Raw genomic sequence first — 21,977 nt, 5'->3', positions numbered from 1 at the left:
TTAATTTTAACCGTTTTTTTCCCTGACATTAATTTTTAAATTAATTGATTTTATTTTCATTGGCTTCATTTTTAATTTTAATCCGTTATTTTTTATATTTTTTTTTATTTTTCCAACTATATAATGGTATATGAAGCAATACTGCAGTAAGCAATAATAATAATACAATTCATTTCATCATACATTACTTTAGTTATTGTAAATATATATCACCGTATTTGTGGTTGCTGGTATAGATAAACATTGTATTTCAAAAGAGTACTGACAACGTTTGGGAGGTGATTCCTAACACCATATAATACAAAAAGTATAGACCAACCTGGGTACAGAAATCCCTCATTTCGGAGGTATAGGCGGCCGAAAACATGAAAAAATAAACTTTAAAGGTACATAGCTCCAATACTATGGGAACTACCGTAGTCGGATCGAGACTTCACTTAGGAATTAATATGCGCCCTATCCAAATATCCATGTTTCAAAATCCTGCGGTACTCACGCAACTGTTTTTTTAGAAAGAGTTTGGCTACGGGCATATAATTTGTAGTACTCATCAACTACCTCTATAAAAATTGTTGCGGAAGTACCGCAGGATTTTGCAGGAGACAAAAATAAACGACTAAATCATCAAAATGACGATCTTGGTCGTTTATTTTTCTCTCATACTTTATGTATTAAATAAACGCATTTATATCATAATTTGAAATCACACAGAATATGATAAAAGAAAATATATTTTTGGTTAAAAATATGGCTTATTACGAGGGTGATTTCAAAAGTAATATCTCTAAAGCAATGGTAATGCAGGGAAACTGTTCGTGTGGCTGTTGGTAACACTGTTGTGTTTGTTGTTTTCTTCCACTTCCTAATAAGCTTGCGTGAATCTCGCTGGGACGCTCTGTCTTGGCGTGGCAGCCTTGGTAATTTGGGCCCTGCTTGGCGCTACCGCCAAGTGTGAAATTCGCTCAGTTATTCGGATTTGGAACACAAAAGGGATTAAACCGATTGAAATCCATCACCAATTGACGGAAATATCTGGAAAATCATGCATACACTCAAAAACGTCCGCAAATGATGTAGAGAGTTTGCAGCTGGTCGTACTGAAATTTACAACGAAGAAAGGAGTGGGAGACCGTCAATTCCCGACAAAATAGTCAAGAAGGTTGAGCAAACCAATGACTAGCGCCTGTTTCCAAAGTTGAAAGAACATTTGACCGGAACGCAGCTTATGAAGACAGCAAGGTGAAAGATAAGGTTCAGCGCTTCCTCAAACACATGCGCGATATGTACAAGTTTTAAAATAATTTAAATACTTTTAGAAATACGTTTCTTGTATTTTAAAAAAATAAGAGACCTTACCTTTGAAATTATCCTCATAGCTTAAATAAAAATAAAGTAACGTCCAAAGTAGAAAGTAATGTATCGTATACAGTTCGATTTTCCATTATATTTTACTATATTATGTCAATTTATGTATAAAAAGTATTTCAATCCCATGTTTTGGATTTTTGCTCGATCTAAAACTTTTTGTTTTATTTGGTTTGGTGAGTAAAAGAATATTTTACCTCATAGAGCAACGAGATTTCTAAGCTTGACAAATTTTATTTGCAGGGACGAGCTTTAAGTTCATATATCCAAGATGAATTCAAAGTAATTTATGCATTTCATTTCAGTCACATTTTTAACTTCGATTTTCCTCGTAATATAGAGGAGTATGTGCATCGTGTCGGACGAACAGGTAGAGCCGGAAAAACAGGGGAATCGATTTCTTTGATGACATGGTCGGACAGAAGTCAGGCTAAGGATCTGATTGCAATATTGCAGGAAGCTAATCAGGTTGGTTTTAATGTTAGATTACCTGGTATATTAATAAGATACACTTAATTTACATTACTTTCAATGAAGCTCTTGCCGAATCCTTAGTTTTAGAATCTCCTAAATGTTCATTAATTCTGGTTTTTATGTTCTTGATCATACCAATATATTACTTATCACATTGTCAAATAAACTTGATACACTCCTGCATGAGTAGACTTTTAGTTTTTTTTTCTGTGTATCAATCATGACCGACGAAGGGAACATTAGAGATAGAATGGTCTACTACCAAGTATTTAGCATGACGTTTCATGCTGCGGCCAGTCTTCTTATTTTGAGCTTTCAGTCCGTTTTTCCTCAGTTTTGGATTTTAGTCGTCCTTGAGCACGAAGTGCACCGTCAAGGTTTGTCCCTCGACCTTGATTCGCAATTAGCGATATGATCACTATACTCACATAAGGGGAGTGGGATATACTTACTGCGCGGCCAGACCGAAATCTTGAGTGCCTACTAATCGAGTCGGACATGCTAGCGAGTCAGGTACTTCCATGTTCTGCTGGCATGGCGCTCGAATGCTATAATGCAAGCTCACTTTTCGCCAATGCACGCATTAGCTACCACATCCCACGGTTTAACCACAACCGTTAGAGTCCAACCCAATCTGGAAGTCTCATGTATCCCTGAGGAGGCTTATTCATTCCCGGCCCTGCCTACCTCTATCGTTCAATGTCTATCGCCTTCCACATAAAGGAACCGCAAACACGTCGAGATGCTCTCGGATCCAATGGTATGTGTTCACTATTTGAGTTTGATGCCTGCCCCTTATCCTAGAGAGCTTCCTCCCTTTTGCTGAGATGGGAAACCTTCGATACATGAGATCGGCACCTTTTTTCAGTCACCATTTGGTTCTTTCCTCCAGGCAGTACTTCCTGTAATTACGGTAGAGGTACACCGTACATTACCAGAGCCAAAGACCGATGTAGATCGTTTGCAAGCAGTCGTGTTCATTTGGGAGTAGGACAACCCCCCCCCCCCCAGTGGGCTTGCCCAAGCAATACGAGACTGTGTATCTTTAAAGTGTTTAGATATTACGTACACGTTGTACCTATGCCACTTTCGGAACTCAATGGTACATGTAAGCTATCATTGGAGGGACCACCACACCCTTCTTCAATAGGGCCGGCCAACCATACAGAATGTTCTCTATTTACGAAAGAGGTACACCTTACATTTCCGGACCCGATGGCTGATGTAGACTGCCTCCCTTTAAAGGCAATTATTTGGAAGTGATGGTTCCCCCAGTAGAGTCATGGGCATGTACGCAGTAAACCAGAAGAAACCTGGGACGAAGGTTAATCGTACTAGAGGTACGAGAGTGGGTTAGGATATGATATCCCGTCTCGGACCCAAGAGGATGCATTAATCACTCTTTAAAGACAGTACAACATCCATCCTTACGGTAGCGTGTTGGATCCATTTCACTGGACACACGAACTACTACTCTTTCATACATGTTAGGGTACCACGTAGTCTTATTTCCTGGACCCAAGAGCACGACCGAGTTGCCCATTTCGAAGGTAGGATGTGAGCCCTCATTTCCGCCGGTAGGGACGACAGTTTTTACTACTTACCCCAATGAGGCGTGACGAGATCCCACGTATCCTTCCAGATCCGATGGCACAGGTTAGTCGCCACTTAGAGATTCGACCGAAAATTTCATTCCCCGGTAGGTTGTTGGCTGTAGTTTTGAACTGTCCATGAATGGGGCAGTTGTAGTCACCAGACATAACGAGAGTAACGTGTTTCCATGCACTTTCAATCTTGTTCTAAAGTACAGAACATATATTCAGAGTACATTCTGCCAGTGTCAAAGGGGATCCCTTCCCCTTTCTCAGCACGGGCTTGAGACCGGCCAATGCGACGGAAGGGAACAGAAGGGATTTTGAAACTGATAAGTTTTACACAGTGTTGGGAAGTAACGTAACGCAAGTAACGCGTTACTTGTAACGCGTTACTTTTTAAGTAACGTTTCCTAATAACGCGTTACATTTTTTCAAAAGTAATTGTAACGGTAACGCGTTACAAATTTTTAAGTAACGTACCTAGTTTGCGTTACTTTTCTCGCGTTACATTTCGGACGAGTAACTACATGATATGTATATTTTTTTTCGGAAACAAATGTTTCTTTCCTGTAAGTGAATTTCTCAGAATGAAACAATCGAGCATGAACTACGTATGTCAGTGACCGACAGTCACAGACACACAGAGAAGCAGATAAGTTCGTAGTGCCACTTGCTGTTTTTGGAAGATGAGGACAGCCTTAGGGAAATCACGTGTACTGATTGCAAGCACCTGGAAGATTTTGTCGTAGATTTTGACAGCTCCAAATCAATACATTCAGTGAGTGAACTAGGAGTGCAGTCATACCGGTAGTCTATTTTTACTTTGATTGGTGTTGTTTTTATATAGATGGAGAACGAAAATATTTTACCGTTCGAACATTTGAAAGAATACTTTTTTTCTTAAGAGCTGAGGATGATGGTGGACAGAATTTAAAAGTAAAGTGTCTGAAGTGTTAATATGAATAAACTGTGTTCTAATGAGCAGGCCTACTTTATTACTAGAAAATAGTTTGCTGATGGTACGTAATATTGGAGTTCTTTCAGATCACTTTGCTTATCCTAGAGTTCCGTTGATTATAGAGTAGTATAATGTTTCTCTATACTCTTTATTTTTAATTTTACATAACAACATTGTTATTATTATATAATTAGTTTAGCAGAATAATAATAAGCAACAATTTTTTCTAACGTATAAGGATGAGCACGAGTCAAGCTAAAACTCGACTCGACTCGAATTCAAGTCGAGTTTCGAGTCAAGGTAATATCCTCGAGTCGAGTTCCGAGCCGATTCAGTTTTTCGCGTCAAGTTTCGAGTCCAGTCGAGTTTGATAAATGGCTCGTTCGTTTTAAGTCGTCTTGAAATCATGGCCTGATTACACTGGAAAGCGAAAGCCATGAGAAATGTAAGCTAAACAGTAATATGGAATACTTTTAGTGTTGCTCGCGAGAGGGGACACGGCTCCCATCTCGCCTCGTCTCGATAGCGAGACCACAAGAGATTTTTTATAACAAGCTCAGCTCGGCTCGGCTCAACTGAGAAGATCGCTCGAGCCGGCTCACTTGGGGTGAACCATCGGCTCGAGCTGGCTTGGTGGGGATGAGCCATTTGCTCGGTTCGGCTCAACTGAGCCGAGGGCTCTAGCCGAGTCGGTTGGGTGAGCTGTTGGCTCGGCTTACTTCTCGGTTCGGGTCGATAGTGAATGAGCTGTGAGCCGAGCTGCTCGAGTCGTTGACAATTTTAAACCCGGGCCGAGCAGTTTTGAAGATATTTGGCCAGTGCCCTATAACTTTTAACATTGTTTGGCTCGAGCCCGAATATTCAACCTAGACCCTCAACCCAAACTCAGAAGCTCGTGAACAATGTTCTTGACTGCTAGACTTCACGACTACCGAGGTTGGGAATCAACTAGTTTTTTTAGTATTCAAATACAAACCGCCTATCTTTCTTTTTATATACAGTGTTGTTATAATACTACTACTACTACTACTACTACTACTACTACTACTACTACTTCTACTACTACTACTACTACTACTACTACTACTACTACTACTACTACTACTACTACTAATAATAATAATAATAATAATAATAATAATAATAATAGCGGTAGTAATAGTAGTACGGAAAATTGAAGTGATAATTTTTTTCACATTTTTAAAATTTCGGGCCTAAAAGTAACGCGTTAGTAACGCGTTACTTTCGAAGTAAAGTAACAGTTACTTTTTGGGGGCAAGTAACGCGTTACTAACGCGTTACATTTTAAGAGAAAGTAAAGTAACTTGTAACGCGTTACATTTTTACAAGTAACTTACCCAACACTGGTTTTGCATGATAAATATGCATGTATAAATGGTAGCTCAGTGGTAAAGCGCTTACCTCTGGTGCGTGGTGATTTTTGAGCAGTCGCCTCTAGTCTTTGGTTCGATCCCAGCTGACGCCATGTACTCATGGCTCGAGCTGAGCACAAAACAGGGACCCTATGCAACCCGAGGTGAACGCTTTAGCACTGAGCCATCGCGGCCCCCAGTTTTGTTTAAGTGAGGTATTATAGCTATCATGTAGAGGATGAAAATAAACTCCAATAATGAAGGTGAAATGTTGTTCTAAAACTTAATATCCTCTTTGTTGCTTGAAGCTTTTCTTTTTTATACTCCATCTTTTGTTTTCTGTTAACAAATTCAAATTCATAATTTATTATACCTAATATGGTAGAATAATTATTACTTGTTTACAAATGAATTTGAAGGAAGAACAAATTTTGCGATATCTTAAAAATATAATCCTTTTCATGATATTAGTATGCGTATGCAATAGAGAGTTCATTCAGTTTTATATTAATTAGTAAATATACGAGGTGTGGCAATTAAATAACGAGACTGGTGTCATAAATATGATGTATTGCAAAGAAAGTTACAATTGACTGTTATCCCCTTCAATATACTCTCCTCCCCTATCTAGACACTGCTGCATACGTGCCTTCCATTGTTCAAAGCAATGCTGTAGGTCATCAGATGTCACCCTGTTCAACAACTCTGCCGTTTTTCGTTTCACCTCTTCCACAGACTGAAAATGTGTTCCCTTTGTAATGCGCCGCTATTCTAGACTTGCACCATAGCGCATTACACGATATGTAAATTGGCAATAAGGATTTTGGTACGCATCTAAAGATACAAGCTTTTTAAAATATATAAACTTTTTCGAATCGATAAATAAAAAAGTAAGTAGAAAAATAGTGTTATAATGGATATACGTAATAGTGAGTTTTGAAAATAAAAATAATATGCAGCGATAAATAAATCAGATTCGGGGAGACTTTCTCTCCCTCAATATCAATCACCATGTAAACAATGGGGTAAATAATATTACAAACTTGAAAACAAATTATTCTAAATTTTAAGTATAAATAAAATTCAGTGGCTTTTTCGTAATTCTTATACATAGATTTCATGACAAGTGCTAACCTATGGATATATATATGTATAATGACTGATAATCTAAGTTAAACTGTGAACATGGAACATCAATTAACAATTTATTTTGGGAATGATCTCCAATTGAATAATGTAAGTATATATATATGCATCTCTTGTTTATGGTCGGAATATAAATATGTCCAGGTGGAAGCTATCGATCTGAAAGAAAGAAAAATATATATATTAGATTAATCAACGAATGGGAAGAGAAATATATAAACATAATGGTAATAATAATAATATAGATATAAAGTAAAATAAGTAAGAATGAATATGAATGAATAAATAAGTAAATAAATAAAATACAGTAAAATATATAAATATTATAAAGAAGAAAGAGAGAAAAGAAATATATACTTACCACCTAATATTGTATTAGATCCGATGGGAAGAGATGTAGATCGTGGTATACTTAAATAAAAAAGAGAGATTCATTAATATATCCATGTGTCAACATTTTCAGTAATCTATGTATTCATCGGCTATAATAATGTGCTGAATGTAATAATTTTGGAAACAGGCAATAAATAAGGAAAATTGTACTTACCTGGTATGTGTACTTAATCTAAATGATACTTACTTTACATGTGCAAAATTTAATTCGTAGATTTCATTTTTCTGTTTAATCTTGAATAACATATTACTCTGTTCAAATTTTACTTCTCCAAGAAATAGTTTTTCTCATCACTGTGACCTTTAGGAATTTTCCCGCAAGTGGGGTGGCGACTCCGTTGCATCGGGCCAAACTTCTGCTCAGTTCATGCTAGGAAACGTTCAACGTGATCCATTGTAGAACCGAGCCCACAAGTAGAATAACTGAACCAAATTGTGAAAACTATAAATCCTAACAACTGTGTTGTGTGTTGTTGTACTGCAAAGAAACTGGATCCAACGTAACATCATTAGACGTCTATTTGTAAAATGCATACGACAGCACAACAGTTTCAGAAAGGTTTGTATAATAACATCTTTATATAAATTACCATACTGTGTAGTCCGGTACGACAAAGGGCATTACAGTAAAAATTGCGATCCCAGTCTTCAGGATTGGATTGATTACAACGTTGTGAAAAAGAGAATAGTACAAGAACTTGAAGAAATTTTGAAAATTTTATTGTGGATTACATAAATAAATAAATATTTTATTGTAAAAAATAATAAATGGTGATAGATAAGAGGGAAGAAGATAAGGCTCTTCCGAATGATAATAGTAATAAAGAAGAATAAGATAAATATGGAAGAAGAAAGGAAAATAATAAAAGATGTTGAAGATGAAAAGCAGAATAAAGAGAAGAAATTAGTAAAAGATAAAATAGAAAATGTAAAATATAAAGAAAACAGAAGACATATGCGCATAGAAGATGAAAATAAGAAAAAAGAAAAGAAAATAGTAAAAGATAAACTAGAATATGTAGAAGATAAAGAAAGCAGAAAATATAGACACATAGAAGATGAAAAGAACGAACGAAGAGAAAAGAAAATAGTGAAAAGTGAAACAAAACATGTAACGGATAAGAAGAAATCGAAGAAAAGTAAAAGTGATACAGAAGACATGAAAAAGGAGAGAAAACATAAAAGTGACAACAAAGAAGAAAGGAAAGAGAAAGATAGAAGACGTCATAAACATCATAGTGAGAGTAAAGGTGAATCAAAGGATAAGGAAAATAGAAATTATAGACATAGAGAAGAAAAGAAATAGAAGAAATTTACCAGAAATGGTTCTAGGGAACGAAAGAGAAAATCCCATAACAGTGACAAGAGTGATAGCGAGAAGGAAAGTAAGAGAAAAGAGGAAGTCATAATTATGTCTGACGAAGAAATAGTTAAAACGGAAAAGAAAAGAACTCACCATCATACAACGGATGAGAGAAAGAAAAAGGAACGAAAATCGAAAACCAATAGTTATTCAGAAAAAGACAAGAGGAAAGATAGTGATATTCAAAAGAAAGGAACCAAGGAGAAGAAAGGGAATAATGATAAAGAAAAAGTAGAAAAGAAGAAATCTAAGGAATTTGAAAATTTATTTGTTAGCCAGTTATCCACCTACTGGTACTCTCAAGTAGCCGAACTTGAAAATGAAATAGTGAATTTTACAGCATATTTGTTTAAAAGAATAGACAATAAATTTTGTCAAATGGAAATCGAAATGAAGGGAAAAGAAATGGAGTGTGGCGAAAACCTGACAGAAAGAGGAAACACAATTAAGGAGAAAGAAGAGAAAGAACTCCTTGATGTAAATGGTGTAGTTAATGCAGAAGGAAAAGATAATAAAATAGAAGAAGAAAAAGAATCATGAGGCAGATCAGGAAGTTAAAGTTTTGAAAGAAGTAGAGAACGAATATGATGATAAGAAGTCAGGAAAGGAATGTGAGTGTAAGGATAACAAAGAACTACAGAAGATAGAAATCATACTTACACAAGAAAGCCAGAAAGAAGAGATAGAGCATCCTATGTCTGGAAATAGGAAAAATACTAGAAGCGAGAGGATACAAGGAGAACTGTTTCCAATCAAAAGAAGAAAGAGGATTTGGAGAAACCATAGTAATCGGATTCAACTAAAGAAAAGAAGAATTATAAAACTAAGCAGTGTCAGACATATACTGAAGAGAAAGAAAAACATCAACAACAGAGAAGTAGACATCAATTGAAGAAAAGGCAAAAGAAAAACCCAAGTAGTAGGTATTGGTTGAAGAAAGGAAGAATGAAGAAACCTTCAGAGTCTAGACTTGAAAATCGGAAGAAAAGGCTGAAATTAAATGTAACTGGACCCAGGAAAAGGTGTAAAAAGAGAAAGAAAAAGTTAGCAAACCTCATCAAGATTTATGTAAAATACTTGAAACGGAAAAAGTCTTCTGAGGTAGCTGAGAAATATAGACGTAGAAAGAAGTTAACAATTGGTGGAAGACGCAGGAAGAAAAGAAGAAAGAAAACCTAGTACATCCAGAAGGGACAAAGAAAAGGAAAAACTAAAATACATAAACCAAAACACTGTTTTCAAATACGGAAGCAGCAATTTGTATTTGATACTGGTTAACTTAGTCAAGAATAATCGTCGAGTTTTAAAGATGTGTTATGTTGGACAAGTGCCATTTTTAAGTTGAATTAGTTATTATTGTTATTTATTTATTGAAGTTCGATAATTTGATTTATTATTATTTTCCAAAAGTATGTTATTCATAATTATACAACCATGAATGTTAATTAACTTCATACCTATGGAATTAGATGACTAAATTAAAATCCAAATGTAATAGTCATATGACAAATGGATTAGTCGAAAGGAAGTACAAACATCTAAGAATTCTGATGGAGAAAATTATAATTCGGTGGAATAAGAAATTTTCATAACTACTATTGAAAAATTTAATCTATTGACAAAATTTTTCTTTTAGACAAACGGGAGTCTGTAATGCGCCGCTATTCTAGACTTGCACCATAGCGCATTACACGATATGTAAATTGGCAATAAGGATTTTGGTACGCATCTAAAGATACAAGCTTTTTAAAATATATAAACTTTTTCGAATCGATAAATAAAAAAGTAAGTAGAAAAATAGTGTTATAATGGATATACGTAATAGTGAGTTTTGAAAATAAAAATAATATGCAGCGATAAATAAATCAGATTCGGGGAGACTTTCTCTCCCTCAATATCAATCACCATGTAAACAATGGGGTAAATAATATTACAAACTTGAAAACAAATTATTCTAAATTTTAAGTATAAATAAAATTCAGTGGCTTTTTCGTAATTCTTATACATAGATTTCATGACAAGTGCTAACCTATGGATATATATATGTATAATGACTGATAATCTAAGTTAAACTGTGAACATGGAACATCAATTAACAATTTATTTTGGGAATGATCTCCAATTGAATAATGTAAGTATATATATATGCATCTCTTGTTTATGGTCGGAATATAAATATGTCCAGGTGGAAGCTATCGATCTGAAAGAAAGAAAAATATATATATTAGATTAATCAACGAATGGGAAGAGAAATATATAAACATAATGGTAATAATAATAATATAGATATAAAGTAAAATAAGTAAGAATGAATATGAATGAATAAATAAGTAAATAAATAAAATACAGTAAAATATATAAATATTATAAAGAAGAAAGAGAGAAAAGAAATATATACTTACCACCTAATATTGTATTAGATCCGATGGGAAGAGAGTAGATCGTGGTATACTTAAATAAAAAAGAGAGATTCATTAATATATCCATGTGTCAACATTTTCAGTAATCTATGTATTCATCGGCTATAATAATGTGCTGAATGTAATAATTTTGGAAACAGGCAATAAATAAGGAAAATTGTACTTACCTGGTATGTGTACTTAATCTAAATGATACTTACTTTACATGTGCAAAATTTAATTCGTAGATTTCATTTTTCTGTTTAATCTTGAATAACATTACTCTGTTCAAATTTTACTTCTCCAAGAAATAGTTTTTCTCATCACTGTGACCTTTAGGAATTTTCCCGCAAGTGGGATGGCGACTCCGTTGCATCGGGCCAAACTTCTGCTCAGTTCATGCTAGGAAACGTTCAACGTGATCCATTGTAGAACCGAGCCCACAAGTAGAATAACTGAACCAAATTGTGAAAACTATAAATCCTAACAACTGTGTTGTGTGTTGTTGTACTGCAAAGAAACTGGATCCAACGTAACATCATTAGACGTCTATTTGTAAAATGCATACGACAGCACAACAGTTTCAGAAAGGTTTGTATAATAACATCTTTATATAAATTACCATACTGTGTAGTCCGGTACGACAAAGGGCATTACACCTTCAATGCACTTTTCACTTTCGGGAATAGATAAAAGTCACAGGGATCCATGTCTGGGGAATACGGAGGATGGTCGAGGACAGGAATGCGCTTGGCTGCTAAGAACTGCTTCACAGAAAGGGCATTATGGACAGGCGCATTGTCTCGGTGGAGGATTCATGCATCGTTCTTCCACAAATCCGGTCTCTTCTTCCTTATTCTTTCCCTCAGCTTGATTAAAACTTCTTTGTAGTAGGTCTGATTTCACCCTGAGGTTCCCATTTAGTCATGATGATATCCCTGATATATATATATATATATATATATATATATATATATATATATATATATATATATATATAAACTATGAGCATTGCCTTCACTTTGGACTTGCTCATTCGTGCTTTTTTCATTCTTGGCGATGTGGGAGTCTTCCAGTGCATGGATTGACGCTTAGTCCCGGAGTCATACTGGAGAATCAATGTTTCATCACAAAGCAGACGACGGTTCTGCTTTGAGTCGTTCCATAACGTCACAGCAAATGGTCTTTCGAATGTCTTTTTGTTCCTGAGAGAGGCTTTTCGGGACAATTTTTGCACAAACTTTTGTCATGTTTAAATTGTCATGCAAAATTTGTCTTAACTGTCTCTTTGTTAATTTTCGTCATGTCTGCGATCATCCGAATGTTCAGACGTCTGTCTTTCCGCACAAGTTCATTAATTTTTTGAACATTTTCGTTCGCTCTTAAACTTAAAGTGCGGCCGGGTCATTCATGATCTTCAGCCTCCCCCCTACCTTCTGAAAATCGTTTGTGCCATTCGAAAACTCGCGCACGTGTCATAGCATTATCACCATACACGTCTTTTAATATTGCTCAACATTCCGTCGGTGTTTTGTTTAATTTCACCAGAAATTTGATGTTAATGCGCTGCTCAACTTTACTGTTCTCGATGATTCCGGCACTACTACAGGACACTGTTCTCTTCATGCAAGCCTGCAAAGAAAAGAAAAGCTTTCAGAATCATGAAACAAACAGTGGCTGCCCATGAACGTTCAAGATCAACAACACATCATTAGCTACCTCCCCCCACGATCCTGCGCGATAGGAGATGGACAGTCTCGTTATTTAATTGCCACACCTCGTAGATTCTTTGTAAACCTCCGTTACTCCATTAGTAAGTCTGTTGCACCCTAAAACATAATTATTTTTCAGTAAGTTTACGCTGTTTTGAATTTAGCTTTACTCAATTGGACCACTAGAAATGTTGACGTTTTAATATTCCTCGAACATAGTAAAAACAAAAGTGGCCAAAATTGAGCTTCGTAGTATTGCTCCTGAACCCTTATTCCACAGTCCTATTCTTTCTTAAACCATATTTATAGGTGAACAAATTTATGCATTAAACTATAATTTACATATTGTTTTATTGCAGGAAGTGCCTGAGGAACTGGAAAGAATGGCAGAGAGATTTGAAGCATTTAAGGAAAGAAGGCGTAATGAGAAGGAAAGGGAACGCACAGATCGAAGAGGCGTTGGGAACCGACGAGAAGGTGGGGGTGGTTATGGAAATAATCGGGGGAGATGGGATAGGTATTAGGAGAATATTACCATTCCAAGGTAGTTAAGGGATCAGTTTCTTCCATTTGGTAACTAAGGTTAAAAAATTCGAAGTATTTCTAGGTTTAACTTCACATGTTTAACTCTTGTGTGTTTGGTAAAGTAATGTATATAAAATACAGTTAGCTGTGATACATTTACTATATAAAAATGCTAACTTTACTTTCAGGATGAAAGTAAATACTCTGTAATTGCAGAAACGCGTGTCTTGGCAACACAGTTCTGATTCATCCAGAATCTTAAGCAGTGAGGTGTATAGTTTTACGTTCCCACAGCATATTTCTTTTGTTAGAATTTTAGAGTCAGTTGCTATTTTCGATCGTCATCACTATTATCATATTCAGCTGTTATCAGTTTACTATTGGATGTATGTCTCCACCATTTTCTTCTACAATGTTCTGTCAGCTGGTTTTCTCTTCCATATAGGTTCAGTTACATTGTGAAGTAAACCTAGAGTTTTAAACAACATATTTTTGCGGAAAATACTGTTTTTTTTTTCAAAAAAATTCTTTTGTGTAAAATTAGATTTATTAAAAAACTTCCTTCTTTTGAGTTTGTTCAGTGTGTATTTGCTTTATTAAAAAAAAGCGTATTACGAATTTATCTCAAAGCACCTTATTGTGTTTCTAACTTTATACAATATTAAGATCCCTTATATTTCAGAAAGAAATCTAGTCGGTACTATTAGTTACCTTCTCCCCATAGAAAAAGAGTTGTTTTGAGTTCATTTTTATATATTTTCTTTGCTATATTTAAATAAGTTACAGTTTGGAATAACTAGTGCAGACTCTGTCCTATTTCCAATAAATGCAACCCTTCTTTGAGAAATTTTACATGGGTTTGAGTAAATTACTTGCACATCAGCAAAAAATTGTGTAACATTATAATAGAGTTACTTTTCGTGTAGTAATATGTGACTAGGTTAGTTTTAGTTATGTTAGATATCGAGTCACGTTATCGTATTTAATAGCAGATAAGTTCTATTTTAAAACGAATTCACCAGTGTGTCTGTCAGTTGTAAGTTAAAGTGACCAGGATACACATAAAAGTCGTCTTATTTTGGTAAGCCTTTGAACTTTCTTCCCCCTCAAGTATGAAAATATAGCTGAACAACATTCATTGATTATGTTAAAGATAAACTTTCAAATATTTTGCATTCGAAGACGGTATACAGACTATGAAGTAAATATAAAAGTAACATTAGTATAATATCACAAATTAACTTGCCTAACAGACTCACTTATTTTGATAACTTTGTATTTTTCATTGTAATTTGTTAAGTGATCTAGTAATATTTTTGTCATTTAATTTTGTAAAACCTAGAAGAAAAGAAAAAAGTTTCCAAAAACTGAAAATCAGATTGGAAAATTGTTTTACTTTAAATTGCTTTACTGACTTTTCTTCTTTGTTTGAATTTATATCTTGTCAATGTGGCAAATAACTAGTTCGCTTGTAAATCAACATCACTGTATGTTTATAAGCTTGTTTGTTTAATAAAAATGTACCACTCCAAAAAGCTTTCATTCATTTATTTATTACTATAAGTAACAAGAGGATTAGGGTATCCAGAATGAGACTGACGGTTTTTAAAAGTGTATGGCTTTAATATGGTAAGAGATAGAAAAAAAAAATGCATGTCGAAGGAAACCTCCCCCAATTTTTTTTTTCAGCTAATGTTTATACTTGTATGACTACCGGGAACGGTGCTAGTATCGCCGAAATGAAAAAATGGCATCGGCACTCAAAAAGAAGCAATCGTGTAATATTTCGCACACGAAAAGTGTTTTTCAAATACAACAAAACTTTCGCCATGTTTACCACAAGGATCCTCCATCACCTAAAATGGAAGGGACATTTTTTTATCGACAGGGAGTGTAGTGAAACCTCACAGTGGTGGTAAATGGCGTGTCTCAGACGAACAGGAGAACAGAACATGGGTCTTACCGACGTGATAAACTTGGAAAAGTCAGGAAATTCATCTTACTTGTTAAAAGTCCTAGAAAAGTCAGGAATTATACACAGTATATCGGAAAATAACGAAACTGGTTTTCTTTACAGATAACCACTATCTCCATCTATTGAAGCATCACATCATCGAAAAGCTCGACATCTACTCAACAAAACGAGACCAACAAACAATCATGAGAACCAATTAACCGAGTGTCAAGTTATAGCAAGAAAAGTGAGCGTATTTGGTGTCAACTCGTCACAAAAACACGATGGAGCAAAGAGCCCATATTAAATTTTGTTTCAGGTTAGGTAAAATATTTACAGAAACATTGGAATGATGAAATAAGTATATGGTGATGATTGCTAACGTGTGTTCGAGTGGTATACGCGATGCCGGGACGGTCATGAGTCCTTGGAAGGCGACCTAAAGCCAGGCAGATCGAAAAACAATTTTCTTTTAAGTTGGTGGAAAAAGTGCGTGAAATAATGGTCCACGATGCGGATTCAACTGTGAGATGCATGTCGGAGGAATTAAATACGACGAAAGACATGATTCATGAAATTTTGACAAAGGATTTAAAGAAACGGAGAGTTTGTGCTCGATTTGTTCCGCACACCTTAACTGACGACCAAAAACTTGCTCGCGTTGAACATTGCAAAGACTGATTAAAACAGCCAGATGGAACAGAACATTCCTGGAATCGATTGTAACTGGTGATGAGACTTGGTACTAGTACGACCCGCAAACAAAACACCAATGTGCTACCTGGAAGTCCCCAGGTTCTCCAAAAGTGAAAAGAAAAGTGTTTTCAAAAGTCACGTGAGAAAACAATTTTGACTTGTTTTAACGATTCCAAAGATATTCGTTCCACAGGGTCTAACTTTTAATTGTGAATATTATCTGGATGTTATGGAGTGTTTGTGGAATCGAATCGTTCGCTTAAGGCCCGAGTATCGAGCGCCAGGCAGTTGGTCTTTATTGCACGACAATGCACCATGTCACAGACCGGTCGCAGTTTGTGACTTTTTGTCTAAAAACAAATCTGTGTGCTTTCACATCCTCCGTATTCGCCTGATTTTTCGCCATGTATTTCCTATTTCCAAAATTAAAATTGGCCATAAAAGAAACACTTTATGACAATGTTACACACGTCCAATCTGTTGTGACGACGGTTATTGAGTCAATTCCGAAAAAAAGGACTTTAAAAACTCTATCTAGCATTGGTTGAATTCTATCTAGCTCAGCGGTGTATTGATGCGAAAGGGATGCATTTTGAATCAAAAGAACCTACAGTTGGTAAAATATCTAATTCGTTTTGTTTAATTTAAAAAGTTCCAATATTTTTCAGACATACTGTGTAAGTATATATTTTTACTTCTCAGAATCCACCGTTTTAAGTATTTATTTTGCTACTGTAGGCATTTCTTATATAATAAGAATTTACTGAATCTCTTGCAAATGCAGTCAGTGGTTTAATATTTCACTCGAAAAAAAAAAATCAGATCAGGACTTCCATTGACAGTATCCATAAAATTATTTACTTTCATATATCGGATTTTGGAAGACATTCGGAGGTAAATAACTATACAATACATATATACCTGGGAATTTGTATATCGTGTCCTGGAAAATATGGAATAATCAGAGAATTAGTGCTCGCCGAATAAGTGAGAACTCTGCGCAAGGCTGGACGCAAATTGAAACGACAATAGCAAGAGTAAAGTAACGCAGCATCAGAGGGGCACCTACGAAGGGGAGGGTTACCTGGTCCGGACCCCCCCAAAACTTCCTAACTTAGCATACATTTGTACACCTTCTCAATAAAACTTTACTTGTTTCAAGGGAAATTATTGATGTAGCATGAAATTTTGATCTTACACTTCATCTATACTCTTTCTCTTATAAAAGCAATTTAGTTCTATCGTTTTTTTCTTTCTGAAAATATAGGGGAAAATTTTACAATTACTTATCGTTTTTTCAAGTACAAAACAACACCCGTTCAATGTTACATAGACGACCTGGCTTGTCTATGTAACGTAACACAACACATCCTTTTGTAAGTTAAAAGGTTTACTGTAAGTAGAACAGGAGAAATTGGGAACATGATTAGGGATGGGCACGAGCGAGTTCGAGCAAGTTTTCTTTGAAACTCTACTCGACTCAAAACAGACATCTTTGACCTCGACTCGAGAACTCGACTTGAAAAATTTCCTGAATTTTGATGAGTTTCGAGTCGAGTCGAGCCAAACCCTGTGTGTAGTTTCTAGTACTTTCTTCAAGTGTCTTTCATAGATAATATAATTATTATCAATGATACATTATTATTATTATTATTATTATTATTATTATTATTATTATTATTATTATTATTATTATTATTATTATTATTATTATTATTACAACACCGTGTATAAACATGAAAGTTAGGCGATCTGAATACAAAAAAGTAGTTGACTGCCGTCCTCGGTAGTCGTGAAGTCTTGGAGGCAAGGACATCGTTCACGAGGTTCTGGGTTTGAGTTCCGGAGGAGCAAGTATTTGGGCTCGGTCCGAAAATTGTTACAATTTATAGGGCGCCAGCCAAACATATTCAAAACTCCTCGGCCGGGATTTAGGGTTGTCAACGGATCGAGCGGCTCGGCTCACAACTTAGTTACTATCGAGCTGAACCGACCCAACACCTCACCCAACCGAGCCGGCTCCAGCCCTCGGCTGAATTGAACCGAACCGAGCCGGCTCGAGCCATCGACTCTGTTCAGCCGAGTCGAACGGAGCCGATGGACTCGTTTCAACCGATCGGCTCGAGCTAATGGCTCACCTGAGGCGAGTCGCTGGTGCATAACAACCGAGTCGGCTCAATTGAGCCGAACCAATGCCTCATTCTAACCGAGCCTGCTCGAGCTGTTTGTTCTGTTGAATCGAGCCGGGCCGGTTGAAATCACTACCCGGATTAGGCTTCTCATGAGGTTCAAAAATTCAACCGTCCAGGCCTCAGCTTTGATGGTATGAACTACAGTGTATACTTATTGATATTGGTTTTCACTAAATTTGAGGATGTCTCGTTATAAATCTATTATTATCTCGTTATCGAGACAAGACGAGATGCAAGCACTCGAGCAGTGTCCTCTCTCATAAGCAACACAAAGTATTCCATTTTACTGCTTATATTTCTCATGCCTTTCGGTTTCCAGTCTAATCAGGTCATGATTTCAAAACGAGCTAAACTAGTGAGCCATCTATCAAACTCGACTCGACTCGAAACTCGACTTCAAAAACAATAACTCGATTCGAGAAAATTACCTTTGACTCGACTCGAATTCGAGACGAGTTTCGAGTCGAGTTTTAGCTCTACTCGTGCCTATCCCTAAACATGATGCTAGGCAGCACCAGGCCAGTAGCCAGCCCCAAAAATTAAGGGGGGGCAGGAGAAGTTAGGGGGGACCGACCCAATCATATTATACTTCACCATATTATAGTTCATTTGCAAGCCTACCGTGAAACTTTTAGGGGGGCTGGGCCCCCTAGTTCCCCGTGGATACGGGCCTGGGCAGCACTACTCGAGTCTGCTCCCTATGATGTGATCGATGGTAATTCGGTTAAACTGGAATAATGTAATTTTTATGCACAATAGGCTTTTTAAAAAAGGCTATTCGGTTAAACGGGACTGTAGTGTACTAAGTATCGCTTTTGTTGGGCTAAGGTTGTCTTTTTCTGAAAATACTTCAGTTTTAATAGAAAGATTTATACATATTTTAAGTTACAATTCTTGCCGTCTGTCAATTACGAGCAAACCTCAAAATACAATACCAATTTTCCAATAATACCAATTTTCTTTTTTAATTTATTCCTGCTCTTTTTTTTTTTTTTTTTTTTTTTTTTTTTTTTTTTTTTTAAGCTGTCGACTTCGATTGTGTACTATCCCATTTCTAGCAGATTCTGTGTCCACGTTTCCATCTCAAAACTTTCTCTCATGGGATTTAGGCCAGTCTCATGACTCTATTTGACCGAGAAAATGTGAATTTGAATTCCAATTCTTCCATTGAGATCTGCCCATTCAAAGTACTTCTGATTCTATTGAAAGGGGTCTCAGTTTCTTTTATAAAGAAAGAACTATTGAATCTGGATTTGCATTTAAGACGTGTCCAGGAAGTTGAATACATTACCCATTGTTGTAAAATTCATGTATTCAGCTCTTATAATGAAAGTATATTAGATCAATAAACCTATTTAGATATAAAGAAGGTTATATCAAGATTTACATATGGCAAAAGGTAACTAAAAGGATCAGCACTTGAAAATATATCTTTGCTTTTTTTTCTTTCTTTCTACAGTTACAAAGTAAGTTTAAAAGGTTACACAGTTGCTTTAGGTAATATTTAATTATCCTAAAACAAAATAAAGAATATTCAATATCTGTGCAAACAGTAGTTATAAAAGCTTTTTTATTAGGAGATAACACTTTTCTTAACTATAGGGACTGTGGCAGCTTTTTTTTATAGCATCTTTTATTCTTAGACCATTTTTATCGTGTTTTCAAGCTGAGTCCCATAAAACTAAAAAAACATTCTTTGAAAATCAATTAGTCTTTGAGGAGTTTGGTTTAAGAAAATTGCTCCATATATTGATCAATTCTAGTGTGTCCGTTCGTCCAGCAGACAAAACACTCAAGAATTATTTGATGAATCACCACTAAATTTGGTCAAAATATAGAGGATTAGAAGTTAGGAATCGAAATTATTGATAAAACGGATATTCAAACCGGAAGTGGTAGAATTCAACCATTTCCATATTTTCCATTAATGACAATAGAGCAAATCGCAATAGAGAGGGAGAAGCGCTTTTTTCAACTGATTAAGCGTTCTAAGAATACATTTAGTCTTAATCGTTCACTATCTACTAAAACCGGAAATGGTTGAAATCCATTACAACTTCCGTACACTTCCCAGTGGATTATGAAGGAAATCCTTTTTGAAAGCATTCGTAGCAGAATGAAAATCCGCTGATGGAATAGGCCCATTTAAACATTACGAATTTCGTATAGAGATAATTAAAAAAAAAAAAAATGAACTCCTGTAGTTTGTACGTGCACTGGACGTGGAGAGATATTTTGTAACAGATGTTATTGTCGTATCCTTATTGATAATGGTTTCTTGATGCAATTATATCATCAAGTGCGTAAAATACAGGTCAATCTGTGTTGACTGGTCTGTACAAGTTAGTTTTGCATCAAATCCGCACAAGGGCAGGTTCCCAAATGTTTACCTGGTGCCTCCTTCCTATACCCGGTACTTCTCGCTAACCTCCCTCCCACTCATTGGCCATATGTGCTTTTTGTCTGATTTCAGATTCATCATTGAAATCTCAAGTCTTCAATAATAATAATAATAATAATAATAATAATAATAATAATAATAATAATAATAATAATAATAATAATAATAATAATAATAATAACGATAATGCAATCATAACCATATTTTCATCTTTAGTTTCCTCCTAGTTCAGTGGCGTATTTACGATTTTATTTCGGGGGGGGCTTTGCTAACTTTCGGGGAGGGCTTTGCCTGAAAACGTGAAAATTCTGCAAGATATTTCATATATTTTACTATAGTAAGTAAGATTTCGGGGGGGGGGCTTAAGCCCGGAAGCCCCCCCCCTAAATACGCCACTGTCCTAGTTACAAGATTAGCATAGACGTCTTTAACGCAAGAGATCTGAATTTGATTTTCGGCGATAACTTATGTAGTTAGGATTTTACGTTAAGCTGTAGTTTAACGTCTCATATAGCTTTCCTGCTGAATGGGACTCCAAACCTCAAACCACTCGCCTTTTTTCATCTGTTTATATTTATTAAGTGCTTAATTACTTAAAAGTCTCGAATGGGAGTATAAGAAGGACAAAATATCAAAAACATAACATCTGTTAAGCTTTTTTGCCAAGTTTATAGTATATTTCTATAGTCAGCTTGTGATCCCTTGCTTGTTCTTCAAGTCCCCTTCAGGAGGCTGGCCCTTGGGAACCACTGGTTAAAAGTCTAAGGCGATGAAAAGTTGACCCTGGTATATTCATTCTGAAGAAAAGCAGGGTTAACTTTACAGGAACTACATCTATCTATATATATAAAAGAGAACGCACAAATCCTTTGTTACCTCATCACGCTAATACGGCTGAACCAATTTCTTTTATTTTTGGGGGGTTATTAGGATTTGGACCCTAGATGGTTTTTATCATATCACTTTAATTTTTAATTACCAGTGTCTTGAGATAATTGACCATTCAAGTGTCCATAACGTACAAATCCTTTGTTAGTTCATCATAGGTAAAAATAAACGTATTTATATGCAACCCGCATGACCGTGTCACTCGGCGGGTTAACATAAATGACAGGCGATATAATGTTAACATTTACTGCAATCTACTATGGTTTTTATCATATCACTTGAAAGCGAAAACTTCCGGGGTGACCGCAGCGAAGCGGGGCGGGTTAACATAAATGACAGGCGATATAATGTTAACATTTACTGCAATCTTCTATGGTTTTTATCATATCACTTGAAAGCGAAAAAGTAAAAATTATCTAAGTAACAAAGTTTATTGCGTTCCGGGGTGACCGCAGCGAAGCGGGGTGAACGCTGCTAGTCGTAACTATATCGTTAACGTACGCATCTTTGGCCCAGGAGATCCGGATTTGATTCGCAGCGTAA

General features: G+C 35.8%; 1 protein-coding gene across 1 annotated transcript in view; it reads left to right on the top strand.

The window, feature by feature from the left end:
• LOC145671083 (putative ATP-dependent RNA helicase DDX43) overlaps positions 1 to 14,832 on the top strand; it is a 123,553-nt gene extending 108,721 nt beyond the window's left edge. Inside the window, exons 13-14 of the mRNA XM_081739826.1 lie at positions 1,671 to 1,833; positions 13,138 to 14,832. Coding sequence (XP_081595952.1) covers positions 1,671 to 1,833; positions 13,138 to 13,302 — 328 coding nt within the window. The 3' untranslated portion in view covers positions 13,303 to 14,832. The remainder of the gene's footprint in view (positions 1 to 1,670; positions 1,834 to 13,137) is intronic.
• The last annotated feature ends 7,145 nt before the right edge of the window (positions 14,833 to 21,977 follow it).

This window comes from Thermobia domestica, chromosome 15 (genome assembly GCF_964235325.1).
Source record: "Thermobia domestica chromosome 15, izTheDome1.hap1.1, whole genome shotgun sequence".
In the NCBI taxonomy this organism is placed as follows: Eukaryota; Metazoa; Arthropoda; class Insecta; order Zygentoma; family Lepismatidae; genus Thermobia; species Thermobia domestica.
The sequence above is the reverse complement of the archived record's forward strand: the minus strand, read 5'-3'. Positions and strand labels throughout refer to the sequence as shown.